We start from the raw sequence: 27,216 nt of genomic DNA on the forward strand, positions 1-27,216 counted from the left end.
GACAGAAGAGGTGGCCGAGCCCTTTAGGAAAGGCTACGAGGCTGCTCACCTGAGGCTCATGGCCTGCTCAAGGGCCTGGCGGGTGGGTTCAGAGTTGGTGATACTCTCAGCTCCTCCTTTGAATGTGGCCTTGTCCCCTTCCTTCCTCTCCCGCCCAGTCTGCAGCTTCTCTTGGTGTTGGGGGGGCCGCCTTGGCCACACCCATTATACAACTCATCCCTTTCCCCATCAGGGACACGGCCCGGCTTCTGCTGGGTGGGGAAGAAGAGGAAGGGCCAGGACGGGGCCTGTGGCCAGCAATCCGTTCGTGTGGGGACACAGGTGACCTGAGCGGGAGCTTGACCCCCACAAGCTCCTACCTAATTGTTCTTCCGAGGATGCGTCCCTTGTGCTGCTGCGCCAGCTGCCGGTGCACGCAGACAGGAAAGCGTCCAAACTCCTGCGACAGATGCCGGCGTGCCCACGGGGAGGCCCGGCTCCACGCCTGCCTTCTCTCCGTGGTCCCCCACAGCTCTCCCTGTGCCCTGCAGAGAAGGGGCTATTAACACCGCTCTGCCGAGTGACTTCAGTTTTTCTGCCCGTTTGTCAGGACAAGGCTGTGAGCTTATTTCACCGGTGCTAAGATAACCACGCCAGCCGCGGCTGAATCCAGAAGGACTCCTTGGGGGCGGGAGGGGTGCTGCCTCCCATGTCCAGCCCCGAGTGACCGGCCCATGCCCTCTCCACCTGCTGCCCGTGGGCAGATGTGCCTGTCTGCAGGAGAGCTGTGACGGTGAGCCAGATGTGGGGCCGCCGGGCCACCCGGCTAGGACTTTGGGTCCAGGGGCCCATTGGGATTCCTGCACATTCAAAAGGGTGTCATAGTCAGCGTTTCTCTTGCTGCCTGCTGAGAAGACTTGGGGGTAACGAGTAAAACCTCAGGGCAGCAGCGAGGCGGGCACTTCGAAGGCTGTCAGGAGAGTTACTCAGGAGCAGCATCTGGCCTTTTAAAGGAACGTTGGTGGCTGCTCCTGCTCTCCGCATGGCCCTGGGGTCCCGTGTGTCTCCTGAACTTGGGGTTCCCCTCCAGTCAACAGGGACTCCATCTATGGGACTCAGGTGTGATTTTGAAAGTCACTTCATTTTTGTGCTTAGCAGTCAGAGAGGACTGCTTCCATCTTTACTGATCACAAGATACGGAAAGAGACGCCCCTGGACTCAGAATGGGGTCCTGCAGGGGAGAGTCGACAAAGAGGAGCCCCCAGCCCAGACCCTGTCTTCCAAGGTGGAACCAACCTTGAAGGCAGATTCTCGTTGCCGTGGACAGGCCTACTCAGGACGTCGCACCTGCAACCTGACATACATACCCAGATTTTAGAACTGCAGGTGTCTATGGCCTTTGGTCCTCTGTCTCCCTAAGCCAGTTACAGAATCACCTGGCGCCTGCACTGGACACGGGAAGGAGAGTCTGATGGGTGACCGTCCATCGGCCTGTGTGTCTTGGGAGCTCCTGGCCAGAAGCACCATCAGGAGGGTCTGAGTGTGGGATGAGGCCGTGCATGTCGGGATGCTCCACCGCCTGGCAGAATGAGGCAGGCATGGCGTATGTCTGTGTGGTTTCCACTTTGGGGCGCGGAGGCCATGACCTTGAGAACGAGAGGAGGCCCTTCCAGGCCGAGGCGCCCTCTGCTGGCCACTCCCCGCTGACCCACTGCTGCCTCCAGGAGGAGAAACGGTCCAGGGTCGGCCTGGCAGCCTTCGTCCTTCCCTGGGGTGATGACCGATGACCGCACGGGCGATTTCCTGTCTGTGCCACCGCGGGCGCCTCATTCCAGAGCCTAGCCGCAGGGCAGACGGAGTGTGGGCTGGTTTTCAGTTACTAATTAGGAAGTTCTGTGTTAGTTTTACTGTGGCCCAGAGGCATTGCTGGCAAACTGTCCTCATGAGGAGCTCCGTTCCTTTTAGGAAGCGCTGTGTCCATTGCCAAGGACAGCTGTGAAGTGTCGGAGGCCCGGCCTCTGCAGGCAGGGTGGCCGCGCTGTGCACCCTGTGCCCCTTGCACACCTGAGTCTCCAGGTCGTTCCTTTGCCTGACGAGCAACAGGTTTTGTTCTCTGCTGAGAACATGACTTGTTCCTGTGACATAATGGAGTAGTTTTCTGTTTTGTTGTGTTCTTCCTTCCCTTCCCGGCCCCCTTTCTTCACTTTGTGATCCGCTGGAACAGACACCTCTTGATTCTGAGCACAGGGCTCTGTGCGGGCTGGGGATGGGGTGTTAACTGTGGTGTGGCGAAGGGCCGCGTGCTTATTAGAATCAGCTGCTTGGTTGAACTGTGGAGCCCTGAGTCTGGCTTCTGCCCAGCACGACCCCCCACAGTCTGGACACTAAACCTCAGCTGCTGAAGGCGCCCCCGGCCAGCATGGCAGTTCAGCCTGGTCCCTTCTCCTCCTCTGGGGGAGGGAGCAGGCCCACCTGAACAGGACTGTTGTGAATCCCCCCAGAGGCCCTTTCGGGATTCCGCCTCCCCTTTTGCAGGCAGCTTGTGCCCTGAAGGGGGAAACCAGTTGCTTCAGGCCTCTGGGATGAAATGATTCTTTTTTATTTATTTGTTTTTATTTTTGGCTGCGTTGGGTCTTCGTTGCTGTGTGCGGGCTTTCTTTAGCTGCCATGAGCGGGGACCACTTCGTTGCGGTGCGTGGGCTTCTCATTACAGTGGCTTCTCGTTGCGGAGCACAGGTTCTAGGTGCACAGGCTTCAGTAATTGTGGCTCGTGGGCTCTAGAGCGCAGGCTCAGTAGTTGTGGCGCACGAACTTAGTTGCTTCGCGGCATGTGGGATCTTCCCGGACCAGGGCTCAAACCCGTGTCCCCTGCATTGGCAGGCGGATTCTTAACCACTGCGCCACCAGGGAAGCCCTGAAATGATTCTTTTTACACGTGTTTTTTCCCCAGATAGTTTTTTAGTTTCTGCCACGTTTGCCTAACAGGTAGAAAGTGGTTTTGTTAATGGAGAGAGTTTCCTAATAGGCTCCATTTTGGCCCAGTTCGGCGGCCATCCTCGTGCACCTCTCCCCGAGGACCCGCGGTGACTGTGCAGGTGAGCTGTTGGACCTGCTGGAGGATGAGATGGCTTGTGGGATGCAGGCATGTGGGAGGCAAGAGGGTCCAGCTTTGTGGGCTACACCTCTTTCTCACCTTCCTTTTGATAGGAATTTTCACTTCTGCAGCAAGAAGTTGACAGAATTGCAAATCAACCTCCCTCAGGCATTTTCCTTAAGCATCCCTCATCCTCCCCTTCCCCCTTGGCCTACAGCAAGGGGTTGGTTGCGCTTGGGCCGGATGGCTGTCCCCAGGCCTCAAACGGTGGGTTCGTGCTGCCACCTGGTGGTGATGGCCAGGCTTATGCAGGATGTCGCTCTTCTGCACCCAGTTAGGTGTAAATTGCATTTTGACGTATTTTTGTTACGAACACACATGAAAAATGACAGGTTTCTATACTACTTAACTGCTAATCATTGAACAGGAAAAAGTATAATTGCTTAGGCTCTGCCATTCGACTGGGAAATGTGATTACAATCCAGGGAAAACTGCCCAGTTGCCGTGCTGATTGCTGGTGCGGCCATGTGGAAACACCGCTCAGTTATCTGTGCCGTGCTTACAGGCCAGAATCCAATTGTGGACGTGGCCGAGGACAGCCGAGATAAGCCGAAGCTACCAAATGAGAAAGATGAGATGGAGCAGGCCCAGATTAAGGGCCCTGTGAATCTGCCCCCAAGGGAAGACGCCAGGGAGAAGCAGGAGGAGGCACAGCTGGATCGCCCTGGTCAAGGTGCTGTGACGGCCCGGGCGGGGGTTGGGGGGTGGTGTCCACGGGGGAGGGACCTCAGCTGGACATCAGCCACGTGGTTGGTCGGGAACGAACTCAGTTCACAGGCCTGGAGAGGGAAGGCCACCCTGGGAGGGAAGGCCAGGCCACCCCACCCACTCCCCCACCTCGGCCGTCTCCTTCCAGGAGTTGTGGTACCTCTGGGCGAGGCCCACCGCCATGAACCCCCAGTCCCTCACGACAAGGTGGTGGTGGACGAAGGTCAAGACCCAGAAGGACTGGAGAAGGAGCATCCGTCCAAACGTGTGGATGAAAGGGCCCTGGGGGGCAAGGGTCAGATGGTGCTACCACTGCTGGATTCAGAACGGGAGAGACCCAGACAGGACCAGGCTTTGGAGGCAGCGGGTGGTCTTCCTAAAGATCCCCAGAAGGTTCCAGAAGAAAATGGTCAGCCAGCCGTTGAGCCCCTGAAGGAGGACCTGGGGCTGGGCGACAGGGGTGCGCATCCAGGGCCCCAGGCAGTGCTCCCTGAGGGGCAGGACGTCCTGGTGGCAGGTGCAGGGGCCATAGCAGACGGTGCCCTGCTGCCCGGCCATGCCGTGGGGGCCATGGGCAAGCTGGTGGAGAAGAACGAGCACGGTGGGTGTGGGCTCCTTCCATGTGGGGCCTGGGAGAGGCTGCGGAGGGGGCAGAAGCTGACCACCCTCACTGCCTGTCTTTTCTCGCAAGATTGGCACGTGCGTGTGGCAGCCCTTCTGCCGCTGTCGGGGGCTTGGCAGCTATTCTCATCAATCTGTCACACACTTGTTTGCCAGGCCCGTAAACGTCAGGTGCTGAGCTAGTCCTGTGTGTCTGGGCACACACGGGGCTGCGGCGCAGGCCTGGCCGGGTGGGTGGTGCATTGTTAAGTGCCATCTCAGAGCTGCTGGGGACGGTCCCTGCGTGTTAACTGGCGAAGGTAGTTAACACCGGCTCCCTGCCGCCAGCCTATGACATGTTAAATATCTTTTATTACCTCCCTGGTACTCAGCGGGTTGAGTATACACTGCCACAGGGGAGGGAGGGGCGACGTGGAGGGTGATTTTAGGAAACATCTGCCTCCTTCTCTTGTCCCTTCTCTACGTTCTTCTGAGTTTCCTGCCAGCCTCCTGAGTTTTTGCCGTGTGTGCAGGTGGGAAGGCTCGCCTCCCGGAGGAGAAGCCAGGCCCAGGGGCAGTGCCGCAGGCAGAGCCTCGAGAGCAGAGGACCTTGGAGGGACAGGGCGGGGACCACGCCGGGGACCACGCAGGCAGCAAGCTGGAGGGTAAGGCCTTCACTTTCTCTCTGCATCCTCCGGGGGCCTGGAGACACCTGCCCCTTCCTTCCAGAAGCAGAGTGATGTAGGGAAGGAGCCACAGGTGCCCGTTGTCTTGGGGGCCTTTCCAGGGCCTCAGCCTCTACACTTGCCAGTTTCCTGCTGAGGAAAGATCTTAAATAGCTCCCGTGCCCACTAACAACCTTTTCTGCTCCTTTCTCACCTTCCTAGGAACGTTTTCTACCTCCTTTTCTCTCCCTTTTTAAAAAAAACTCTCACTGTCACGTGACTTTCTGTTACCATTTGGATCTCATTTCAAAATAGATATGTTAATATTTCCAACAAGTCGGCCCAGTGTGGGGGCATTAGTGAGGGTGGGAGGGCTGGTGACTCACTGCTGTCTTAGCTCTCCCCCCAACCCTGTGGCAGCGGCTCCCACCCCTTCGTCTTAGCTGGGGCAGGGGTGGGGGAGGGGGGGACATTTGTGTCCACCTGCAGTGAAGACCCAGCACCTGTCCCAAAGCGAAAGCTCGTCTTTTCTCTTCAGTGAACAAAACTTGCTCTGCATCCTCCTCCATACCTTCATGCCCATTTTGGGGTGCTCCCAGCTCTTGGCTTTTGACTACCCTCCTCGTGGGCCCACCTGGTTGGGCACTGCCCCTGCGCTAGAGGTGGTGGCGGCCGTCCCAGCGAGTGATCACCCATCCTGGTTTCTGTGGTCCCCGCCCAATCTGAGTCGCTGCGGTGTCACCATATTTTGTAGCAGTGTCCACAGAACGGCCCCTGGGTGTTTCATTCTGTGCTCTGGGAGTCTTGATCTGTGCGTGGGGATGGCGGTACAGCAGACTTGCGTGGGTTCATGGGATGCTCGTGCCTTGCCGCCCCATGAGCTGCTTCCCAGCAGATCCTGCAGCCTCGGGATAGCTGGCCCAGAATACTGCACAGGGATGCCAGCCGAGCCTCTGCACACCAAGGCTAGGAAGGCAGAGCCAAGGGTCCTGGGGTTTCCTGCCGCTCAGGAGCCGTGGGAATTCCGCATGTTACTTGGTTTCAGTCTGTTTACTGGTCCCGGTCCTTATAATCTGTTATGTAAGCCTGTTTGATTCTTTGACTTTTTCTTTTTTGAAAAGAACTTTCATGGTTTCCTATTCTGCCTTTCTCCAAACGCCTCTCAATGGGACACGCACAGCTGAAATCAGAAAGATGGTGGCAGGTAGGAGTCGGGAGGAGCATCACAGTGAATGCGTCTGTGGGGGGTTTAAAGACGCAAGAGCAGATGGTGTGGGCCCCGCATCCAGTAGCGCCTCGCATGGGGCGCATGAGGCAGAGACCGGGAGCCACACACGGTCTGCCCCCCACCCCGGCTCAGCCACAGCCCCTCAGGTGGGGTCCCCCCGATGCCCCAGCCCACTCCCTTCTTGTACAGACACCCTGGTCCCTCTTAGCCCTGCTGGGGCTCCACTGCCAACCGTAGGACAGCCAGGTGCAGCCTGCGAGCGCCTGGGCTCCCCCAGAGACGGGGCGGGGCCTGTGTGTGACTTCCGCCATGTGCATGGCCTGGTATTAATGTGCTCTGCACGTATGTTAATATCCGTGCAGCTCTCATCCCATCCACGAGCCTGGTCCCCGTGGTCCTGGTGGGCCGGGCAGGAACCCAGAGCCACATGCGGGGCTCTGGCTGGGAGCTCAGTTTGTCACCTCCACTCTGCTTCACGTCTGTCCCATGTTGCTTCTGGCTGGACATGGCGCACTTCCCCCCTCCTCCAGCCTCAGTCCAGGGCTGGTCCTCCGAGGAGCCAGTGAGGCAGGGGGCCTGCTCCTCAGGAGCCCTCCCTGGGGGCAGGCGGTATTGGCAGCACGTGGGACCATTAGGTGGTCATGAGCCACGGGCACCCAGGGTGACAGCATGGCCATGGCCAAGGGAGCTGGTCTAGAACCCTGTGGGATGGCACTGTGCACATCCCTTGTCTAAAGGGGGTGTGCGGAGCCACGAGCCAATCTACGGAACATGGGCTTTCTCAGGCAGGCATCTTGGTCACCTTAGGGTGTCTGGATGTGTGCCTGGTGGGGAGCAGGGGGCTGGAGCGCCTGGGCTGGCCAAGGGGCCTGTCCTCCCTGTGGTCGGCCTCAGCATGTTCTTCGTGGGCCTGCCCGCCTGTACGTCCTGGCACCGGCCTCTGCAGGGGAGAAGCCATGGCAGTCCCTGACAGAAGGCCAAGCCCACTCTATTCTGGCGGGTCACAGATTGCCGTTGGGGAGGACAAGTCAGCACATGTGCGTGTGCCCGGCACTCAGGGCCCTCGCTGGGGTGTTAGCTCTCACCACTCACAAAATGTTCTTCTTTCTTTGGATTTGAGCTTTTACATCTGACAACCTGTACAGTTACATCATCTTTCAAAGCTTCCTGTCTAAAGACAGGAAGCTGTGTTGTAAAAGTTACTTAAACCCAGATTGCTGGCTGTAAAGAACTGACCCAGCGCTGAGGTGTTTGTAGTGCAGTGGGAGCTCTCCGCACCCAAGGTGTCCAGCCTTGGGGCCTCCTCTTGGTCCACAGTCTGTGGGGGGCCCTCCTACACACACCTGCTGCAGCCGGCCTGCCCCTAGCTCACCTGGCGCTCCTCCCGTGCCAGCTGCAGCCATCTTCCTGGGGGAGGTGGGGCCGGTGGGGGCACTGTCACAGCCCCCATCTCACTGAGGTCCCAGCTCTTGTCTCTGCTGAAGAGGAAGATGGGTCTGTTTGTTTTTAAAATTCACACCTTGGAGGAAGTTTTCTTAAAGCACCGATGTTCTTTCTTAGAGTAGTTCATAGTTCACGTCACCCAGCCCAGATCACCATCATTGTGGTTATGGCGCGTGACCTCTCTCTTGGCTCTCATAACCCCTGAGCCACTGTGGGAGTGAAGCAGTAGGAAGGGTGTCTGGTCGCTGGAGAGAGGCGATGGCTGTGCCCCAGGGTGGCCTGGGCGCCAGCTCAGCCGGGTGGAGAGGAGCGCCCGGGGATGGTGTCCCGGGGGTGGTGTCCCGGAGAGGGGCCCACAGGCCGCCTTGGCATTGCTGCATGCGTCATGTCACCCTCGGCCCAGCAGAGCGCCTTTGCAGCCTTCAGGCTCTGACTGCGTGTGTTTTCCGAACTCCAGAAGCTGGCCGGGTGGAGATGCTGGACCATGCCGTTCTGTTGCAAGTGATTAAGGAACAGCAGGTGCAGCAGAAGCGCCTCCTGGACCAGCAGGAGAAGCTGCTTGCAGTGATCGAAGAGCAGCATAAGGAGATCCACCAGCAGAGGCAGGACGGCGAGGACGGCAAGTCCGGGGGAGGCGGCAGGGGGAGGGGGCCGGGCCTGCAGGGCAGGGGACAGTTGCTGCATCTGCTCGGGGAAGAGGGGTTGTCACTTAGTGCACGAACGCCAGAGTCTCCGGGGGTCCCTGCGCGGTTGGGTCTGTGGCTCCATGCCTAGAGTCCTGCTGGGCAAATTTAAGCCGTGGTTTGTATTCCTTGATTGCTGGCAAGCTGGGTTCTTTTAGTCCCTGCATTGGTAGCTTCTGTTCATTTCTGTGGCTAAACCGGTGACTGACTTCATTTGCAGCGGACGTGCAGCCTGAGCTGGGGGTGGCCGGGCCCAGAGGTAAGGAGCAGGAGGCCCACGCCGTGGGGATGGCAGAGCGTCCCCCACCACAGCCTTTGGGAGCTGTGCTCGGTGCTCCTGGGCGTCCCCCCGCTCCTCCCCAGGGGCACAGCCAACACTCTGTGGAGAAGCCCGAGGGGGCCTTGGGTAGAGCCCCGGCTGCGCCTCCTGGCGGCGCTGACCTGCAGCCCCGGGCAGCCCAGGCTGAGCCAAGGGAAGGCCGGCGGGGCGCTGTGCCCGAGGCCGTGGACGCTGGCGTGCAGGAGCGGGTCCCTGTGCTGGACCCCGCCAGGGCACCCGGGAGCCCCGAGCAGCACGGCGCTGGAGACGTCCCCCGGCAGAGTCGGAATGTTTTTGGTGGAGGCTCCCACGAAAGGAAGAAGTCTGGAAAGGAGGAGGCAGCCACTGGCACAGACGCTCAGGAGGCAGATGTGCTGGGGGCGGGGGCAGCAGTTGGGGCCCCTCAGGTAAAGTCCCAGCAAGCAAGCCAAGACCGGGCACCCGGAGGCCTGTCCAGCAGGTCGGGGGGAGCAGCCCCTCGGGCCCAAGCCGTGTTACATCAGCCGGAACAACAGGCTGTCTCTGCCGGAGGGCAGGGCGGGCAGCAGGGCGGTCATAAGGAGGCGAGGAAGGAGCACGTGCCCGCTCCCAGGGAGGACGCCGCCATCCAAGAGCCCGAGCAGAGGCCGGACCCTGAGCTCGGGCCCAAAGCAGCCATGCTGGGAGATCAGAAGCCAGACAATGCCAAACCCAACCGGGACCTGAAAGTCCAGGCCGGCTCTGACCTTCGGAGGAGACGGCGGGACGTGGCTCCTCGTGCAGAGGCCGGGCCAGCCCCAGAGGACAGGGCCATCGTCAGCTTCAGCCCCCTGCCTGACGTGCAGGTCAGCGACCTCCGCAGCGCGCTGGAGGCCCGGCTGCGCCAGGCCGCGGGGGGCGCCCTGCGAGTGGTCCCAGGCCGACAGATCAAACAGCTGCTCGGGGCCCTGGACGAGCCCTGAGCCCCGTTAAGGCCACAGTGCTCCCTGTCAGCCGGCCAACCTGGACCACGGTGGGTGTGAAGTCCTGGAAGTCAGGCCCAGGGTGGAGTCTGACAGCTCTCCAGCTGCACCCTGCTTCCAAACCAGCTTTGCCGTCCCTCTCTCCTTACACTTCCCGGTGACTCAGCTCCCTGAGGCCACCGGGAGAAAAAGTGGCCTCAAGGAGAAATAGCCGCTCGCTGAGACCCAGGAAACGTGACTGGCCGCCGGCCACACAGCTATTGTTACCCCGAACTTTCTTTATTGATGTTGTCTGTGTCATACAAAACCTAAGGAAATGCTTCTGCCTTCACCCTTCTTCACAGCAAATGCTGCTTCAAGTCTCAGAGGCTGGGCAGGCCTGTGAGTCCAACTGCTTCTGCCCTAGAGCTCTGCTCTGCATACTCTGGTCTCCCAGTCGAGTGGTTGTGAGATTTAAAAAGTAAAACACACCACTGACGTCTGGTTAGTGCGGTTGGTGTGGAGGTGAATCACCCAGAGAACCCCGTACCACAGACATAAGCCATGACCGTCAAACCCCACAGTGACACGTGCTCGGAGCCTCAGCTGGGTGCCAGACCCGCAGGTGTCGGGGGTGGGAGTACACAGCCAGCAGAGGCTGCTTCTCACTTCTTCCGGGGCAGCTTCTCCCGAGTCTGCACCTCTGGCACCTGCTCATCTGTTGAGAGGGTTGTGGTGTTTCGTGCTGTACTTTGTTCTCAAGTGGCAGAAAGGCCGATGGTCACGCCCGACCCCTGAGGCTGGTCAGCAGGTGACCCGGCAAGTATGCCAGGCCGTCCCGCTGCAAGCCCGGGGCCTTCACCTGCTTTGTGCTGTGTGTGCCTCGCTGCCCTCTGGGGGTAGGGGCAGCTCCAGACCCTGCCCCGAGGGGTCCATGAGTGGGCCACTTGCTGACCACCGGCCAGGGGTGCCCAGGGCACGTGGCAGCTCCAGCCTCGGCCTCAGGTCACACTCTTCCCCTGCGCCTTCTGAAATTTCTGTGTCATCTTGAAGACTAGAAATGAGTAATAAAAGGAGTGGAATCTTCTGGAGGCCAAGCTGATTCCCCATGAACCCCGGGCACTGCTCACATAGAGGGAAGCTCTGTGAAAGGGGGCCGGGTCTCAGTGCTTCCCACCCTCCATTCTTAACTAAAAGCAATTCCAAACAAACCGTGCTCAGTGGAAGTTTCCCTCAGGTTGGAACTCCATTTGTTAAGGTCTTGCAGTGGGACTTTGTTTCCAGCTCTCTCTACCTGAATGTCTTACTTTGACCCAGTGTTCGTGTCCTCTGGAGGTCACACCACCCTCCTGCTCTTTCTGCCAAGATAACTTCTTCCTTAGAGCAGGGCGGCCCGAGCCTAGGGTGAGAGCAGCAGTGCAGGGCCTCTTGCTGCAGCCTGCCATCCCCACACACCCTGACACTCAGGGTCCTCTGTCCCAGTTAACGCTTGTTCTCTCCTCCTGGCTTTCAGCTCCACTTCCCTCCCCAGTTGGCAGCCCCTTGGGAAAGGAACCCGAATCTTCCCCAGAATCTGGGCAGACCTCTGGGTGGGGTCACCATTACCAGTAATGCAGGGAGCTAGGAAGGGCCCCGGGACAGTGCTTTGCTTTCTGACCACAGACCACTCCTCCATCTGGGTCCCGTGGCTGGCAGGTATGGCCAGGGGTCCCAGCCAGAGCAGCACATTGGGCCACCAGTGGGCGACCTTCTGTGCAGGCAGCTACACTTGGCGGACACGGGGCCATGCTGGCCTGGGTGACTGGGACAGCACCCTGTCCATGCTCCTGTTCGAGAGCAGGGCCACTGCGTCCAGACCAGGGTAGGAATAAGCCAAGGCCGAGGCTGTATACTGCCTCCACTGGTGCAGCTGAGCTCTCGGTCTAAGGTCAAGACAGGTGGAGAGTACAGAGCCACATGGGGTGACTTCTTCATGGTGACGCAGCTGCAGAAGCAGCAGAGATCATCTTTCCTGCATCCTGACACAACTTGGTTGAATTCCCTTCAATAAGTACAGTCTTGAAGACAGGGTGAGTTTGGGGAGGCGAGCCGGGGAGACCTGCAAGGTGACTTCAGTGTGTGGTGAGCGGCCTGGCCCCGTCAGTGGACCACATCCGCAGCCCTAGGCTTGAGACGTGAGGTGGCGGCTTCATCTGCCTCCAAGAACTGGAGTCTGAAGGGATGGCAGGAGAGAGCACTCGGCGGCACAGTTCTGGAAGGGGCCAGAGCACCTGTGCCCAGCAGAGATGCTGGAACCCCTAGCCAGCAGGCTGTCAAAGGTCACGAAGGATCAGGAAGAGAAGGCCATCCTCAGGCCGGAAGCACGTGCTGAGCAGACGCTAGGTCCGGGTGGACGCCGAAGTGGGGAGGCCCGCTCCTCCCCACAGCTTTCAGCCTATCTGTGGGTTCGTCACTCCCGGCAGGGATGGGGGTCGTGTCACGGTGTCCAGTCCTGAATTCCAGTGTTGACTATGACACGTGACTGCCCAGCGGGACAGTTTCTAACAGCCCTGAAGCCCTTGAACGGCGTGTGGCTCCCCTCCGAGGCCGCCCTGGGAACTGCATTTCACTGGGATGATGTCTCAAGAGATGAGGGGTTTCACCACCTGAGGGAAAGTCGGGCTGATTCTGGAGGAGCGTTTACAAGAGGAAACAGCTCCAGGACTCAGGGCGAGGGTGCCCTGGCACGAGGCTCTGGGACGCCGTGGCCTGGATGGAGCCAGAGGACAGTGTGACCTCCACACCCCGGGGCGGGGGCTCTGGGAGCACAGTCCCCACGCGCCCAGCAGGCGGTGCTCAGGACCTTGGAATCTTCAGGCCGTGGCACCAGGGTCCTGTCAGGTCTCCCTGGACTGCGCATGTGTATGTTGGGAGGGGAGCTGCTGCGGCCTAACCTTAATCTCAGGATGACAGGTGGAACCAGAGCCAGCAGGAGCCTGGCAGGGATGGGCTTGGGCTTGGACTCCAGAGGCTGCAGAAGGGTGGATAGGAGACCCCACGGGGAGGGTCTCACTACTGGGTTCCTAAACCGGACCCTCCCTCGACTCATGCCTTAGTCTGGAAGAGCAACCCCTGCCTTTTTTCCTCTCCAAGTCTGAAAAAACCATCAGTATCAGATTCCTACAGTGGTTACCTTTCCCTCGTGGTGTCGCTCTTCTCTCTTTGGTCCGTGCTGTAAATTGGTAGTCACTTCTAGAGGCCTCGCTAGACTCAGACGACACGCCTTTGGTGAGAATTCCTTAAAAAATGAGACTCGGGCTTCCCTGGTGGTGCAGTGGTTGAGAGTCCGCCTGCCGATGCAGGGGACGCGGGTTCGTGCCCCAGTCTGGGAGGATCCCACATGCCGCAGAGCGGCTGGGCCCGTGAGCCATGGCCGCTGGGCCTGCGCGTCCGGAGCCTGTGCTCCGCAACGGGAGAGGCCACAGCAGTGAGAGGCCCGCGTACCACAAAAAAAAAAAAAAAAAAAAGAGAGAGACTCGAGAGGCAGGGCGTTCTATGGCCCACACGCTCACCCTGCAGACGACAAAACAGATCTTACAGCATCTGATCTGGTCTTTATTGTGGGTTCACTTCATCTTATTCTCCTCTGAATCCTTAAGTGAGCAAAGTTGGAAAACCCATTCCCCTCTGCCCGCACTCGCCTAACGTGTTTCCGGTCCTTTTAGCCTCAAGAGCTTTTGAGGTTTTAGACAGTTGCCCCTCGGGGCCATCAGTACCACACACCCGGGGACGTAGAGTGGAGCTCGCAGTCCTTCCTAATGGCCTCCTGTCAGGGTCTTCTTGGCCTGGAAGAGAAAGTTCTTTGTCTGAATGTGTTGTTTTCAAGTTAGACATGGCTCTAAAGTAAGAAAACTACCACACCAAATGCCATCTTCTGGCAAATAACTTACAAAGAGCCTGGCCATGGATGTGCAGCAGGGGGCCCCTGGGGCTGGGTCTCTGCTCCCACCTCCACAGGCCACAGAGCTCAACCTGCTCTGTGGCCTCAAAGCCACGCCCACCTGTGCCAGGCACTGTGCACCAACGAGTTACGTTTAGTTTTCCCCCTGTAGCGGAAACTCTGAGGTCAGAGATGCTGAAACACTTGCCCAGGGACAGGGCTCCCAGGGACGGAGCTGGAAGCGGCACCCAGAGCCCTCTGCCTCCTCGTTCAGCCCCGTGGAGTCTCAGGGTCCAGACAGAGTGGGCAAAAACGCGTTCACCGGCTTGTGTTCTTAGGTGAGAAACCCCCAAGTTCCCTGTTCTGAGCTTCCAGTGCCCAGGGTCTGCAGTTAGGTCACCCTCAGTGGAAAATGGCACGAGAGGCAGCGACATGCTCCTGGGGGCAGGACGCCGTGACAGAGGCAAAGGAGCGTAAGGAATCACAGATGACCAGATACCTGTAATGGGTGATTCCTGACTAACCACAGGCGGTAGAGAAAAGCCTAGCGTGGCCAGAAGTGTGTGATCTTTATCTCATGTGTGAATCCTTCCAACCAGTGACCACAGAATGAAGGTTTGTCCCCTCCCCGAGGGAACACTCTAAGTGAAGCAGGGAAGCTGCCAAGAGGCAGGAAGCAAGTCCAAGGGACACATGCAGCTTGGGTGAAGGGCACATGTCAGATCAGAGGTTGGTGACAAGGGCTGAGGCCACACATCCCACCCACAACGATGGCAAGGAAGGTGCAAGGAGTTCTCTGAGCCCTCCAGGAAATGAGGGATAGCCCACGCATTCTCAGCCATCCTGGAACATCAGGAAACTGCCTTGGATTCCCTAAATTCTGCCAGGCTGACCCAACTGCCCCTTCTTGGGTCCAGTTCTCGAGATCAGCAGTTCTGGCAAACAGAGCTGACCACTGGCATCGTCGCCCACCCCAGACCCACTGGGCCAGGGGCACCCAAGGCCATGACACCAGCTCAAAACCCTGTGTTAAAGCCTCATTACAGGCGGTCTCCACACCCTCCTCTTGAGAGACTGGAACTCCCATCTCGGTTCCCCAGAGAGCTCCTCTCCCTCAGTCAGTGTGGGTCTCTTCCAACCCTACTTCCTCCCCATCCTTTATAATAAATGCATCAACACAACACCATAAATCTTTACTTGGGCACGGTGTCTATTTTCACTGGCATAGCATTTGATCAGATGAGGATCAGAAAACGCCACAGCTCAGAAACAGAAACCACCTGTTACAGAAGGGTTAGAGGCAGAACTGAGTCCGGAGCCAAGGAACACACTGTTGTCACCACAGCCCGCTTCTCCGCCAGTGAGAACCAACCAGCGCGGCTGGGTGGGGGACTTCTCAGCCTCTGTAACCTTGGTCATGACAACAAACCTAAAATACACTCGTTTTTTCTCCTTTCACCCTCTGTGAAATGGGGTAGTCGAAAGGAAGGGGGGGGGTCGGGGTGCCCGGTTGCAACTGCCCACGCACAGCACACACGTGAGGTCCTAAACACCAGAGAAACTAGGACAGCAGGGGCCGGGACCCCCCACCAGCAACAGTCCCGCAAAGGGTTACAAGGCACTGGCGGGTACACGTTGAGAGCGGTGCTCCCCCAACCTGACAGACACTGGCACGCGCGCTCCATGGCGGCGGGGGTCGCGCCGGCTGATGGAGAGTGTGCCGCGTCTGAAGCACTTGCTGGCGCCCAGCACCGCACCCAGAAGGAAAGGAAGCCGGAGGGCCCGCGCAAGCACGTGGGTGCCAGCCTCCCAGGGTCCGTTCCCCGGGCGGGGCCGGCGCCCACCTACCGCGGCAACGAAGCAGCTCCGTAAGGCCTCGAACTCCTGCGCGCACAGATCCTTCCTCAAGCGGCCGCCCGGGGCCATGGACGCCTGCACGCACCTGCCGTAGGCCGCGGCCTGGGGGCGGGACGGGGACGGGCGAGGGTCGCGGCGGCCCCCACGCCCGCCGGTCACCCGGGCAGACCCCGCCGCCGCTCCCCAGTCACCACCACCCCGCCAGCCCGCACCCCGCCCCGCGCGGCCCCTCCTGCCCCGCCTGACGACTCCGCACCTCGACCCCACAGGCCGCCAGGCGATCGGGGAAGGCGCGGAGGCGGCTTCGCACGCGACCCCACACCGCTCCGTTCCCCGACATGAGCAGCTCTTCCGGGCACCCGTGGGCGCCGCCATCTTAGGTCCAGCCTCTTCCGGCACCCAACAGCTTAATAGGCCGGAGCTTCCGCCCACAACCTTTCTTGCGCTTTGTCATTGGCCAGGCTTCAGCCCTCGCCTCCGCCTCTTCTCCGGAACCGCTCCCGGTGTTCCAGAGCCTTGCAATTGGCTCGCGGTTTTGTCTGTCTTTGTCCTTGGACTTTAGATTGGTTCACGTGCAAATTGTTTCCCGAAGTCAGCCGCAGGGCCCGCCTCACGCGAGTGATTGGCCAGTGGGGTCAGACCCGCGCAGTTATTGGAAGGGGCTCGGGCCTGGCGGGAGCTGGGCGGGGCCGGAAGCTGACCGGCACCATGGCGGCCACGGTGCCGCTGCGGGACCGCCTGAGCTTCCTGCACCGGGTGAGTGCGGGGGGCCCCGGCCCCGCTGCGCGCCGCCTCCTGGTCTGCCCCCGGCCCGAGCCGGCCGCCTCCCTGGCTCCGCTCGACCCTCGCGGCGTCCCCGCGCCGGGCTCTCCGGCTGCTCCTGAGCTCGGCGTCCCCTCTGTCGTCCCCCGGCCCCTCCCACTTATTCTCTCTACTCCTTTCCACCCCCTTCCGTCCCCTCCTACACCCCAGACCCCTCCTCCTCTCCCCTCCTACTCTTCGGCCCCTCCCAAAGCTGGGGGTCCCCACAGCACGTACGTCGAGGGGGCAGGTCAGGCCACCCGTGTGTCAGGTCCACTGGGGACAGTGAGACCCCCTTGAACAAAATCCAAGTTGGAGAAGAGAGCTGTGGGACACCAGTTTTTGTTTTCTTACCCAACTTAAAGTATCAATAACCTTACAGAAAAGGAAACATAGTGACCCCAAATTCTGTCTAAGGTAAACACAACCAGACACTGGTCCGGGAAACAGGGGAAAACCTTTTATTCAGTGGTTCAGGCAGTGGGGGAAGCCCTGAGCTCCACTCCAAATTGTGCAGAGAGGACTGAGAGTTTTCAGGACAGAAGGAGGGAAGGGTGGAGCTCAAGTGAAAAATTATAGGCAGTTGGGCAGTGTCCACGGGATACCGGCTGCTGTGCTGATAGCTGGTGGTTACAGAAGCTAGGATCCCGTCGTCCAGTAGCGACTGGGAGACAGCCCCTGTCCTTCCTGGTGGTTACATTTAGAGGAGTGGCCTTCAGGCCCTTGAGAAAGACACCCCCGACTTGTAGGAGTTCCGTGTTCACAATTGTAGGTCCTTCTTAGAAAATGCTTCTGAAATGACCTTGAACCAGTAAATTCTCCTTGCACCTCGAGCTTCCTCAGGCAGGCGGTGGGGATGGGGGTGGGGGGATTCCCGGTTCACCCTCGTGCTGCCAGAAGCACAGTCAGTTTTCTTTGAGCAGAGATTTCGCTATGTGCCAAGCATTCTACGGTTCTGCCGACCTTGCCAGCTCCCCTCTGGGTCTTGGTGGACAAATACCTAAAGAGTGTGTACACACACAGCCTCGTGCGACATTCAGGCAGACCGTATCTGTGGCCAGCACCTCCCGGAGTGCACCCGAAGTCTGTCTACACTGAGGCTCATGCCCCCCAGATGTTCAATGATGTGGAACGGGTGTTTCTGGGTTTTATCCCTATAAGCTCTACATCTTTGTGCTGAGTCAGCTCTTAATGTAAAGTCGTTTCTGTTAACAGGTAAACGTGAGACACACAACTAAGTTGGTTGTTCTTGCTTTGGGTTGTTTCCGTGGAGTCCCTTCATAGAAGTGGAGCTGTGGGTCGGTCAGGCTGAATGGTTATGTCACTTTGCTGATTTGTGTTCTGGAAAAACGTAATCTTCCCAGTGCCCTGCCTGGGAAGTGGGAAGGGGGCTGACCCCAAGGGCTTTTTTTTTTTTTTTGCCAGTCAGTAAGTAGGTAAACTAAAGGTGGTTTTAAGTTGTGCGGCTGTAAGCATAGGGGTCTGGGGGCCATGCCGAATCCTGACCCAGAGGGCCCGTCACCATGGAGACCACCACCCATTTCCTCTTCCCAGGCGCTCATGCTGACCTCCACAAGGGAGGCTCCTGCAGGCTTCCTGTGGCCAGTAGGACCATAACTGCCCTCTCTGGGTCCCCTCACCCTGTGGCATGCCAACGAGATGTGTGGAGACTGGTGCCCCGAGAACGAGGGCTCCTGTGGCCCATCTCAGGAATGGGTGGCCCCTTTGGTGGCCAGGGGCCCCCTGTGTGCATGGCCACTCACTGTGGGCAGGGCTCTCCCTCCCTTTCAGCTCCCGATTCTCCTGAAGGGAACGTCGGATGATGACGTCCCGTGTCCAGGCTACCTGTTTGAGGAGATCGCCAGTATCCTTCCTTGTGGACACATGTGGGGGCCCTGGAGCAGGGTTCCTGGGCTTCTACCCTGAGCGGGCCACGGCTCCTTTACCATAGTAGCCAGGTGTGAGCGGGCTCTGAAAGCCGCACTACTGATGATATGAGGCTCAGGAAACCCTAGAAGCCTGATGCTCCTGAAACCAGGGCCGGGGTGGGTGCCTGTTGGGGGGACACACTGAGGAGCGTGTGGCAGGAAGGCCTGGCTTCTCTCCCAGGCCAGCGGCCTTGTGCGGCCCAGGGTCAGCTCGCCCCTTCCCTAACCGAGCACCTCCCAGAGATCTCCCACGAGTCCCTGGGAAGCAGCCGGTGCCTCCTGGAGTACCTGCTGAGCCGTCTGCAGAGCGGCTCTGGCCGCGTGAAGCTCAAGGTGAGTCCGTGAGCTGCTCCACACACTTTCCTGGGGGTTAGTTTAGGGCCCAGTCCTGTCCCCGGTGGTGAGGCTGGAGGGGAGGGGTGAGCGGGGGGCGCAGTGGCTGTGTCAGGAGGGGTGCCATTCTTTGGGCCCAGCTCTGCCCCACGTGCCTGCTCCCCCAGGTACTGAAGATCCTGCTGCACCTGTGTGGTCATGGCTCCTCGTCCTTCCTGCTCATCCTTAAGCGCAACCCCGCCTTCATCCAGGAAGCCGCAGGTACAGCGCCGGCACAACCCAATGGAGGTGCAGGGAGGAGGGTGGCCAGGGCAGGTCTTGGCCAAATCCCATAACCCGGGCCCCCGCTCCCCCACCCCTTACTCATGCTCCCACCCTGTGCTCCGTCCACCCTGTCCTCTGCTGCCAGCACCTCTGTGCCGGACCCTTCCCTCCTCCCCACAGGGCCAGGCCAGCTCAGCTGGGGGCTCCTCCAAGCCCTCCCTGCGCTTAGCCCCCTGCTCCTCCCCTGTGTTCACTGCACTGTACAGAACGACTGGTGTCTGTCCGTGAGCCCTGCCAGGCCCTTGCGGCCTGGACCTTTCCTGTCCTTGGGCCCTGCACACGGTGGGCGCTCAGCAAGTATCTGCACTGCCATCCCTGCCACGGGCTCTCTCTTCTCCCCAGGGCTGCTCCTCAGGGCCCTAGTAAGCCTTCCGCTGTTGGAAGGGCTGTGGGAGGACGGGACTGGTGAGGCCGTCAGGAGAGGTGGGGCTCTGGCCTGTCGTGGTCCAGGCGACAGGTGGGTCTGGGGTGGAGCCGCATCACGCACCCACCCCCAGGCCGGAGGTGTCCGTGCGTCTCTCATCTCTTGTTAACAAGGACTTGTGGGGACATGGCCTGAGATCTTCTCCTCAGGTGGGGCAAACTGAACAGGAAGGCCTTGGTGTTCAGGCAAGAACCCACCCTGCCAAGCTGTTCCTGAGAGGGCAATGCCATGGAGGGGACTGAGTCCCTTGGCCACTGCTTGCTTGCAGGAGACCCTCAGCAGTTAGCGAGTGAGTCCCACCCGCCAGGTGCTGGGACTTATCCCACCCACACCCCAAATCCACTGTCCCCCCTTTACTGCAGGCAGGACTGAGGCCAGGGTGGGGCTGGGCTGCCCGTGGGCCCTGGGCCACTATGCCAGCGCCTTGGAGACAGGGAATGGCCTTGAAGCGGGCACAGACCATGACTCAGCAGATGCCCAGAGGCATCCAGGGGGCTGGAGGTGCACTTGTCACGGCTTAGCTCCCCAGAGCTTGTGCACTGAAGCAGCACGGCTGGTTCATACTCACCAGCCAGCTGGTCAGAATGGGCCTGTCCCGCTGGGCAGCTCATGTGACCATGGCTGGTGCCAGATGTCACCTCTATCCTGGTCTCCAAAGAGGGCAGATGAAGCTGAACAGGGACAGCAGACCGTGGTTTTCTGTTGGCACCAAAATCTCTTGAGCTCTGAGCACTGCCCCCAGAGGACGGGTGCCCAGATAGGCCTGCATAGGCTGTGAGAAGAGATGGTGCTGGGAGCAGGAAGGTACACAGACAGGATGGCCCTATTTTGGGGGCCAGGCGGGGGTCCCCTGCAATTCGAGGCTCGGGCCCCACAGGGAGGGTGGGAGCTGTGGCACGACAGCAGGGAGGTGTCCGCTCTACCTGGTTGCAGGGCCGTTGTCTGCACACCCTGGGGCTGGCCTGCCAGGGTGGAGACAGCACCAGATGGGTGAAAAGTGAGATGTGTCTGGACAGAGGAAACAGAGAGGCCCTGCTCTTCCTCTCAGCTCTGAAAGGATGAGGTGGAGCCAGGCATAAGGGTGTCCTCCAGCTAGCGCAAGGGCCCTGCGGCAGGGAGAGCCCGCGAGTGGTTTAATGAGATTTAAGCTCGTTTGATTCACCACATCTGAAGTTTTATGAGCAGGAGACTTTTCAGACGTGGTAAGGAACTTGAGTTTTATCATCTGTGAGCCCCTGGAAGCTCTAAGTGTTTTGAATTGGACAAGAGCCCCCTCTGGTTGCCTCTGGGTGGAGAAGGGGTTGAGGGGAGGCAGTTAGGCCACGGGTGCAGGAGCTCAGGCCGGGGGGCGGCAGTGCGGTCAGGGAGTGATGCAGCCCATGATGTTCTGGAGGTTGGATTGCAGCCTCGCCGCTGTGGGTGTGGGCCAGGGGGAGCCGAGGGGTTGTGAGGGCATAGCCACCTCAGGCCTGGGGACGGTGGTGCATCTGTGCTTTAGGAAGCCCCCAGGGACTTGGGGGGTGGTGCTGAGCAGGGGCTTCATGGGGGGCTGGGCGGGGCCGAGGCTCACCACCTGTGTCGGGGGTGGGCTTTGAGGCTGGGCCCCTCGGGGTGGTTGGCATAGCCCAGCTCAGCTCTGCTCCCCTCTGCCTCCGTCCCGCAGTTTTCACGGGACCCCCGGATCCTCTCCACGGGAACAGCTTGTACCAGAAGGTGCGGGCAGCCGCCCAGGTGAGCCCAGGACCCAGGTCTCTCCCTGCTTTTCCCACCCGGGACTCTGGTTCCACTCCTGCTGCGGGACGGGAGCCCCTGTGTGTGGCCCTCAGAGGAGAAGGGGACAGGGGTGCAGAGCAGAGGGGTGGGCGGGAGGACAGCGGCGTGTGGCTGTGCTGAATGTCCTCTGCCTCTGCCTAGGACTTGGGGGCTGCCTTGTTCTCGGACGCCTTGTCACCTCTGCCTCCTTCCCAGCCACCCAGGGCCCTGCCTCCAGCAGGTATGCAAGTACGTCCAGCCCCATCACCAGGTTCCACTCTGCGGGGGCTCACGGCCTCTCCTCCCCTGAGTATCCGGGACTGAGGGTGGGGGTCCCCGCTGCTGCTGACGTGGGCCTCCCCACAGGCATGGGCTCCCAGTCCAGACCCCAGAGCTCCCTACAGGGCTTCGGCTACAGCAAGGAACGGGGCCACACAGGTGAGTGCTGTGGGGATGAGGGGCCGGGCGAGGGGTGGGCGGGGCCTGTGCGCCCCCCGACTGACTTCCCTCCCACCCTGGGGCGGCAGGGCAGGTGCAGCCGGCTCTGTTTAACCGACAGGTGAGAAGCCAGGCTGAGGGTCAGCCTTGCACTCGGGCCCCCAGCGCTGGCTCCTTCAAGGAGCCAGGGGCAGAGGGTGGTGGTCCCGGCTGTGACAGAGGTGATTTAGAGCAGGCCCGGTGCTGGCCCTGCTTGCTGGGAGAGCCTGAGGCCCCAGCAGGGCCACGTGAGCCTCTCATGGGCTCTGGGCCGTGTCGAGCTGTTGTGCTGACTGTGTGGTCACGGCTCCCAGTTCCCTGGCACTTCTAATTCCTAAGGTGGGTCTGCCTCAGAGGCCCCACCTGTTCCTAATTTGGGGGTGGCCGCCGGATCACCCTCCGTGGGGCACTCGTGGGAAGGCCCTCCAGCCCTGGGCGTGAGCACTCCTTAAGCGGCCACGGAGATTGTGGTTCTCAGGACAAGCACCTTAGGTGGTCCCCTGCTCCGAGGCGGGGACCCAGGGGGCCCAGCGGCACAGCTTTGCTGTAAGCTGCCAAGCGTCCAGGTTCCACGGGGCCAGGGTGCACTGAAGTGAATTCACCACAGAAGCTTCCGGAAGGGCCCTGTCCCTCCACACGGTCTCTGCTCTGTGACTACAGCTTGTGTCCTGCTCCCAAGTCCTGGGTGGGGAGCAGGCAGAGGTACCTCATCCTGGGAAAACGGGGCAGGACTGAGAGGGGCTGCGCCGTCTCCTCTCCGTCTCTGATGCAGGCTCTGCGGGCGAAGCCTTCCTGTCCACCATCCAGAAGGCCGCAGAGGTGGTGGCCAGCGCCATGCGCCCTGGGCCTGAGAGCCCCAGCTCCCAGAGATCCCTTCTGCGAGGTTACGCCTACCAGCCGGCTGTGACACCTTCAGCCGGCCTCGGCCCTCCAACCCCCAGGAACCCTCTCCCCACAGCCGGCCCAGGTGCCCGAGGTATCCAGCGAGACTCCTCCCCTGGAGGGGTCTGGCTTCCCCCTCCCAGGGCCCTGGGCTTCCTGTCACCTGTTCGGGCCAGGCCGGAGCTGATGGGGGAGGAGGAAGAAAGCAGCCCACCCATGGTGGGAGGGGGTACGAGCCACACCTTGCTGGTCCCACGACATCTCTCAGAGCCAGCATGCTCCATTGGCCACGTGGGAACCCCCACAGAGCCAGCCGCCCACACGACTCGAGTTCCCTGGGGCCTCTGCGGTGGCTGCCTTGTCCCCGCACTGTCTGACATCTCTGTCAGTCTGCTCTGGGTGGGAACTTGGGTGGTAAGGCCCCACGAGAAGGTGGGGTCCGCCCAGGATCCCAGCTGCTCAGACACAGAAGCAGGACTTGAGCTGGGACGGGAGCCCAGCCCCAGCTCTTGTGCGTTCACCCAGCGCGTTCAAGCGGCTGTGCAGCCCATCAGGGCCCAGGGACAACAGGGAAGCCCCCCACAGGGGCCAGGCTCTGTGGCACGTGCGTTCTAGTGGTGAGCTGTAAGAAAGGAAGGAGGGGCATCTGTCTGTGATCTCCGCCTTTCCCAGAAGCTGCTGTCACGTTTGTCTGGCTCGAAGGAAGAATGTCAGGGCTCACTGGGATTTGAGAGCTGCTGTGCTGGGCGCTGCCCCACTGCCCCAGCCCGCTGCCCTGCATGTCCTGCCTCTCGCCTGGCCTGTGGTGCCTGGCACTGCTTCCTGCATCTTCCAGGCCGGGCGTGTCCCGTGCGGGACCCCCCACCCTGGCCCTGAGTCAGAATGTGCCCCATTCTGCCCCGTCTCCTCTCGCCTGGTGTTTCCTGGAGCTGGAGCCCAGGCGGCCACCCTGTCCACATCTCGAGACCCAGCCCCCAGGCCCTTCCCTGGGTCTCCCCATCCAGGGCTCCTGGAAGATGGACATGGGGCCAGTCTGAGGCCCACAAGGGTCTTACCCTTGGTCACTGTTTCTTCCAGCCATGAGACACCAGCCTGGGCAGGCCGGAGGCGGCTGGGATGAGCTGGACAGCAGCCCAAACTCTCAGGATTCTTCCCAGGAAAATGACGACCTGGGCAAGGCCTCGGACTCAGGTAGTCCGTCGGGCAGTGACAGCCCCTCAGGGGCCAGCCGGGCACCCAGCGACCTGGCAGAAAGGTGAGCCAGCACCCCAGGGCACCCCTCCCTGCCCTGCTCCAGGGTCCTACCCCGATGGGGGAGACTTGACCCGGAAAGGTTTCACCCCTCCTGGCATGGGTGGAGTCCACTCTCTTTCCTGACCTGCGTGCCCCCGACAGGGTCGAGGCCGTGACCCTGAGTGACTGCCAGCAGGAGCTGAGCCTGGTCCGGGCCGTGACACGGGGGCCACATTGCTTCCTGAGCCGAGAGGAGGTGCAGCACTTCGTCAAAGAGTGAGCCCCTGACCCACTGCAGGCCCCCCAGCCCTGCGCACCCCCCGCCCCTCACCCTGGCTCTGCACACCGCCCCCCTCTTGCTCTGCTGGCCCAGCCCCATTGCCCGGTGCCCCCTTCGTGCAGGTGTGGACTCCTCAACTGTGAGGCCGTGCTGGAGCTGCTCATCCGCCACCTGGGCGCAAGCAGCGAGCGTGTGCAGATGGTGAGGGGGGAGCGGGGGTGGCGGTGGGTGGGGGGAGTGAGCACGGGATTCTGGGGACCGCCCAGCTCGGCTGAGGGCCGAGAGGAGGGAGGGAGCTGGTCAGACAGCCCTCCCTGGGGGTGGACCCTGCTGACATCAAGCCCGCCCCGCAGAGAGCCCTGGGTGCCATCGCCTCCCTCGGGTGCACCGACCTGCTCTCCCAGGAGCGAGTCCTGCTCCTTGCCCGGCCTCGGCTGCAGGAGCTCAGTGTGGGCAGCCCTGGACCCGTGACCAACAAGGCCACCAAGGTGGGCAGCCTCTGGGACCCAGAGAAGCGGGCACAGGACGCCTCGGCAGCCCCACACCGTCTTCCCCACCCTCCACTGCCTTCCCTAGACCCGCCCCTCCTGTCCTTGCTGGACAGGAGGGACAGGTCATGCCCTTAGGACAGCGGTCGGAGGCCTGGCCTCTCCCCGTTCCTGGGACCCCCATGCTCCCCCGCCCTTCTGCCCAGCAGCTCTGCCCTTCGGGCAACTCGCTCTCCCGCATGGCTCGTCTCCTGTGGGAAGCTCTCCTCGAATGCTTGGATGCATCTATCCCTCTGTTCTACACTCTGGGTCACAGCTCATGGGTCTGAGCTCTGCTCCCCGATCCCCAGCTCCAGGAGGACAGAAATGGTTCCGTTCATCTGAGTCCCCTTTCCGCTGATGAATGTGGGGAGGCCACCCGGAATCTTCGCTGGGGGCCCCTCGGCAGCAGCCAGGCCCCGGCCCCTCCGCCCGCTGTTGGCCTCCTTCGGCGTCTGGTTTCTTCTGTGGTGGCTGAAGATTCCGATCCTTGGTCACCTGTCCCTAAACTGCCCTTCAAAGCACTAGTGAACCTGCCACACACAAAACACGTTGTGGGCGTGTCACGGTGGTGTTTCTAAAACCTGGGAAGGACCCAGGAGTCCGGCAGGTGGGAACGATCGGGGGTTTAGACATGTCTGTTCTCTCCGCGTGTGTGTCAGGTGCTTGTGTGGCACCTGACCAGGGGGGCTTTTCCCGCTCTGGCAGGTCACACGGCAGCTTGATGCCAGGAAAGTGTCCATTTGTGTGACAGCGGGTGGGGAGCAGCAGCGCTGCAGTTGGGGGAATGACACGAGAACAGTTGTGAGCGGCTAGCGGCCCTGCCCCCTGCTCTGGGCAGCGGCATTGAGGAGGGAACCGGGAGGGCCATGTCCTCTGAGATTCCTGGAGGAGCACAGGAGCCCTCACTGATTCCCCTCTTCTTACCTCGTTCAGATCCTGAGACACTTTGAAGCCTCCTGCCGACAGTGGCCCCCTGCCCGGAGGCCCCCAGCTGAGCCTGGCCCCGCAGTTGCCCGTGTGGGCCCATCAGACCTGCTGACCGACACCCTGCCTTTCACTGGGGGCCAGGCTTTCCTGCAGCCTCTGAGTTCAGCTCTGTTTTCGCCCAAGAGCACCGCTCCCCCATCGGGACTGCAGCCCGGCCCTGTGCCCCCGACTTCCCTGGACGGCTGTCCCCTTCCAGCCCGTGCGGATGCCAGGGAGGCCAAGACTAGACTGGCAGGTTCCAGAGAGCAGGGGGCTGGATCCGAGCGGGGCTCGTTCAGCACAAACACTGCAAAGAGAGGGCCAGAGCTTGACTCGGGCCCCGGGGATAGCTGTGGCTCCTTGTTTGCTGGCATGGAACTGGTGGCCTGTCCCCGCCTGGTGGGGGCCGGGACTGCTGCAGAAGAGCCCCTCCCAGCCTGCCAGGCTCCCTGGACGTCGTCACAGAGGGTGGCATCAAAAGAGCCTTCTGGCTCTGAGCCATCAGCGTTCGCATTCTTAAACTCATGATCTTGTCAGCCTGGGCCACTTGCAGAGTCTCTGTGTCCCCCAGCCCCTCACTCCTAGGACTCTGTGACTTTGTGCTGTCCCCATGTGCCCAGAGCCTCTGTGTCCCACCAAAGAGTGGCTCCCCTCAGGTGTCTGCAGTCGGCCTCGCCCTCCTCTGGCCTCCTCCCCTCACCCACTGAGGCCTTGGCGCGGGCAGCCACCCAGCCAGGTAAGCTCAGAGTGGACAGCCCACCCAGTGACGAGAACAGCCACCAGTAAAACACAGATAATATTTCAGGAGTCCACGAACCAGCCAGAGCCAGGCCGGCACTGCTGGAAGGGTCATCCTTGCCCGTGGGGGCTACTCCCCAACCTTGTCCCTGAGGTGGGTTCCCCATTTTTCTGCTGGGGGGCAGGACCCCCCCAGCCCACCCCGTGGGTGTGATGGCCGAGGAGCAGCCCCCCAAGCAGCCCGCAGGACACACGGAGGGCGGGACGGGCACAGAATGAGGAGCCAAGTGCTTGCTGAGACTGGCAGCCGGCGGGCCCTGGGCTGCCGGGTCCCCCACCTCACAGCCATCTGGTCTGGCCGGATGAGCATACCACCCGCTTTTCCCAGTTGCCAAAGGGATCCTAAGGGAGGACAGTGGGGTGGGTGGTATGGCGTAGGTGGGCGGGAAGGCCTGCTGACCGAGCTCAGAGACCAGACGCCCCTTGGAACTGTCCTCAGTCCCCAGGGTCCTCACGGGCACACAGAGAGGGGCACCAGGGGGAGACAGACAGGCCCTGTCTGCAGGCTGAGCCCAGGCCCGGCCCCCAGCCAAGCTTCTGCTGTTTCCAGACGACAGGCCTGAGAGGAGGACCGCAGGGCCACCTCAGTCATTCCCCCTTGCCCACACTGTCTCCTTGGCCAGAGACTGGCCATTTGGACTTGAATTCCTATAGCAGCAGGCAGGCACAGGGCCTCACAAATGCTGACTGCGGGGTCCCCTGGGGAAACCCCTGCCTGCCTGGCCCTCAGAAACAAGGATTTTTGGGTGGATTTGGAATCACTGCTTGGGTCTTTGAGCTCAGATCCCTCTCTCAGCGGGGGTAGGGGGTGTGTCCTAAGCAGTGTCACACCTTCTCGTCCAGCAGGACGGGGTCCTTTCCAGCACTGGGTCCCTGTGTGACCTATGTCAGCTCCCACCTGCCGTGACCACTGCCTGCAGACTGTACGGCCACCTCAGAGCAATGGCTGTGGTCCCTCTTGGAAGAACTGGGGTTGACCTGGGGTCACACCTCCTACATAAACACTGCTGTTC

General features: G+C 60.8%; 3 protein-coding genes across 20 annotated transcripts in view; 2 read left to right on the forward strand and 1 right to left on the reverse strand.

The window, feature by feature from the left end:
- Window positions 1-10,785, forward strand: part of SLC38A10 (solute carrier family 38 member 10) — a 42,468-nt gene extending 31,683 nt beyond the window's left edge. For 6 of the 7 annotated variants that reach the window (XM_029210925.1, XM_029210926.1, XM_029210927.1 and 3 more), the window contains 5 exons: window positions 3,639-3,806; window positions 3,990-4,442; window positions 4,975-5,106; window positions 8,235-8,396; window positions 8,681-10,785. In XM_029210925.1, the coding sequence (XP_029066758.1) occupies window positions 3,639-3,806; window positions 3,990-4,442; window positions 4,975-5,106; window positions 8,235-8,396; window positions 8,681-9,720 (1,955 nt within the window). In that variant the 3' untranslated portion in view covers window positions 9,721-10,785. The remainder of the gene's footprint in view (window positions 1-3,638; window positions 3,807-3,989; window positions 4,443-4,974; window positions 5,107-8,234; window positions 8,397-8,680) is intronic. The other variant, XM_029210928.1, reaches the window with a different exon arrangement.
- Window positions 10,786-13,296: 2,511 nt separating this feature from the next.
- Window positions 13,297-15,871, reverse strand: NDUFAF8 (NADH:ubiquinone oxidoreductase complex assembly factor 8). Its single transcript, XM_029210933.1, has 3 exons — window positions 15,732-15,871; window positions 15,467-15,577; window positions 13,297-13,523 (listed from the first exon to the last, which is right to left on the reverse strand). The coding sequence occupies exons 1-3, from the start codon at window positions 15,813-15,815 to the stop codon at window positions 13,494-13,496; spliced, it is 225 nt and encodes a 74-aa protein (XP_029066766.1). The 5' UTR covers window positions 15,816-15,871; the 3' UTR covers window positions 13,297-13,493.
- A 279-nt stretch (window positions 15,872-16,150) lies between these two features.
- Window positions 16,151-27,216, forward strand: TEPSIN (TEPSIN adaptor related protein complex 4 accessory protein). 12 transcript variants are annotated; one of them, XM_029212967.1, is made up of 14 exons: window positions 16,171-16,231; window positions 18,068-18,140; window positions 18,446-18,537; window positions 18,705-18,798; window positions 19,204-19,318; window positions 20,949-21,016; window positions 21,200-21,286; window positions 21,404-21,475; window positions 22,287-22,490; window positions 23,474-23,651; window positions 23,792-23,905; window positions 24,032-24,110; window positions 24,263-24,397; window positions 25,373-27,216. In XM_029212967.1, the coding sequence occupies exons 1-14, from the start codon at window positions 16,184-16,186 to the stop codon at window positions 25,931-25,933; spliced, it is 1,920 nt and encodes a 639-aa protein (XP_029068800.1). In that variant the 5' UTR covers window positions 16,171-16,183; the 3' UTR covers window positions 25,934-27,216. The 12 variants fall into 12 exon arrangements, with proteins under 12 accessions (XP_029068806.1, XP_029068802.1, XP_029068807.1 ...); XM_029212965.1 differs by having other exon boundaries at window positions 16,202-16,231; window positions 17,492-18,140; XM_029212972.1 differs by lacking the exon at window positions 16,171-16,231 and adding an exon at window positions 24,748-25,046 and having other exon boundaries at window positions 16,309-18,140; window positions 25,373-25,589.

The sequence above is a fragment of the Monodon monoceros genome, unplaced genomic scaffold (genome assembly GCF_005190385.1).
Source record: "Monodon monoceros isolate NGI ecotype Baffin Bay Population unplaced genomic scaffold, NGI_Narwhal_1 Super_Scaffold_9, whole genome shotgun sequence".
In the NCBI taxonomy this organism is placed as follows: Eukaryota; Metazoa; Chordata; class Mammalia; order Artiodactyla; family Monodontidae; genus Monodon; species Monodon monoceros.

What these genes read in the sequence shown, in the direction of transcription:
- TEPSIN (XM_029212973.1), top strand. Translation starts at nt 16,184, where the DNA reads ATGGCGGCCACGGTGCCGCTGCGGGACCGCCTGAGCTTCCTGCACCGG. An exon ending in CCTGTTTGAGGAGATCGCCA is followed by an intron (nt 18,141 to 18,445) that starts GTATCCTTCCTT and finishes AGCACCTCCCAG; the next exon opens with AGATCTCCCACGAGTCCCTG. An exon ending in CCCAGCGACCTGGCAGAAAG is followed by an intron (nt 23,652 to 23,791) that starts GTGAGCCAGCAC and finishes TGCCCCCGACAG; the next exon opens with GGTCGAGGCCGTGACCCTGA.
- NDUFAF8 (XM_029210933.1), bottom strand. Translation starts at nt 15,815, where the DNA reads ATGTCGGGGAACGGAGCGGTGTGGGGTCGCGTGCGAAGCCGCCTCCGC. An exon ending in TGGCGGCCTGTGGGGTCGAG is followed by an intron (nt 15,578 to 15,731) that starts GTGCGGAGTCGT and finishes TCCCGCCCCCAG; the next exon opens with GCCGCGGCCTACGGCAGGTG. An exon ending in GGAGCTGCTTCGTTGCCGCG is followed by an intron (nt 13,524 to 15,466) that starts GTAGGTGGGCGC and finishes TTTCTCTTCCAG; the next exon opens with GCCAAGAAGACCCTGACAGG.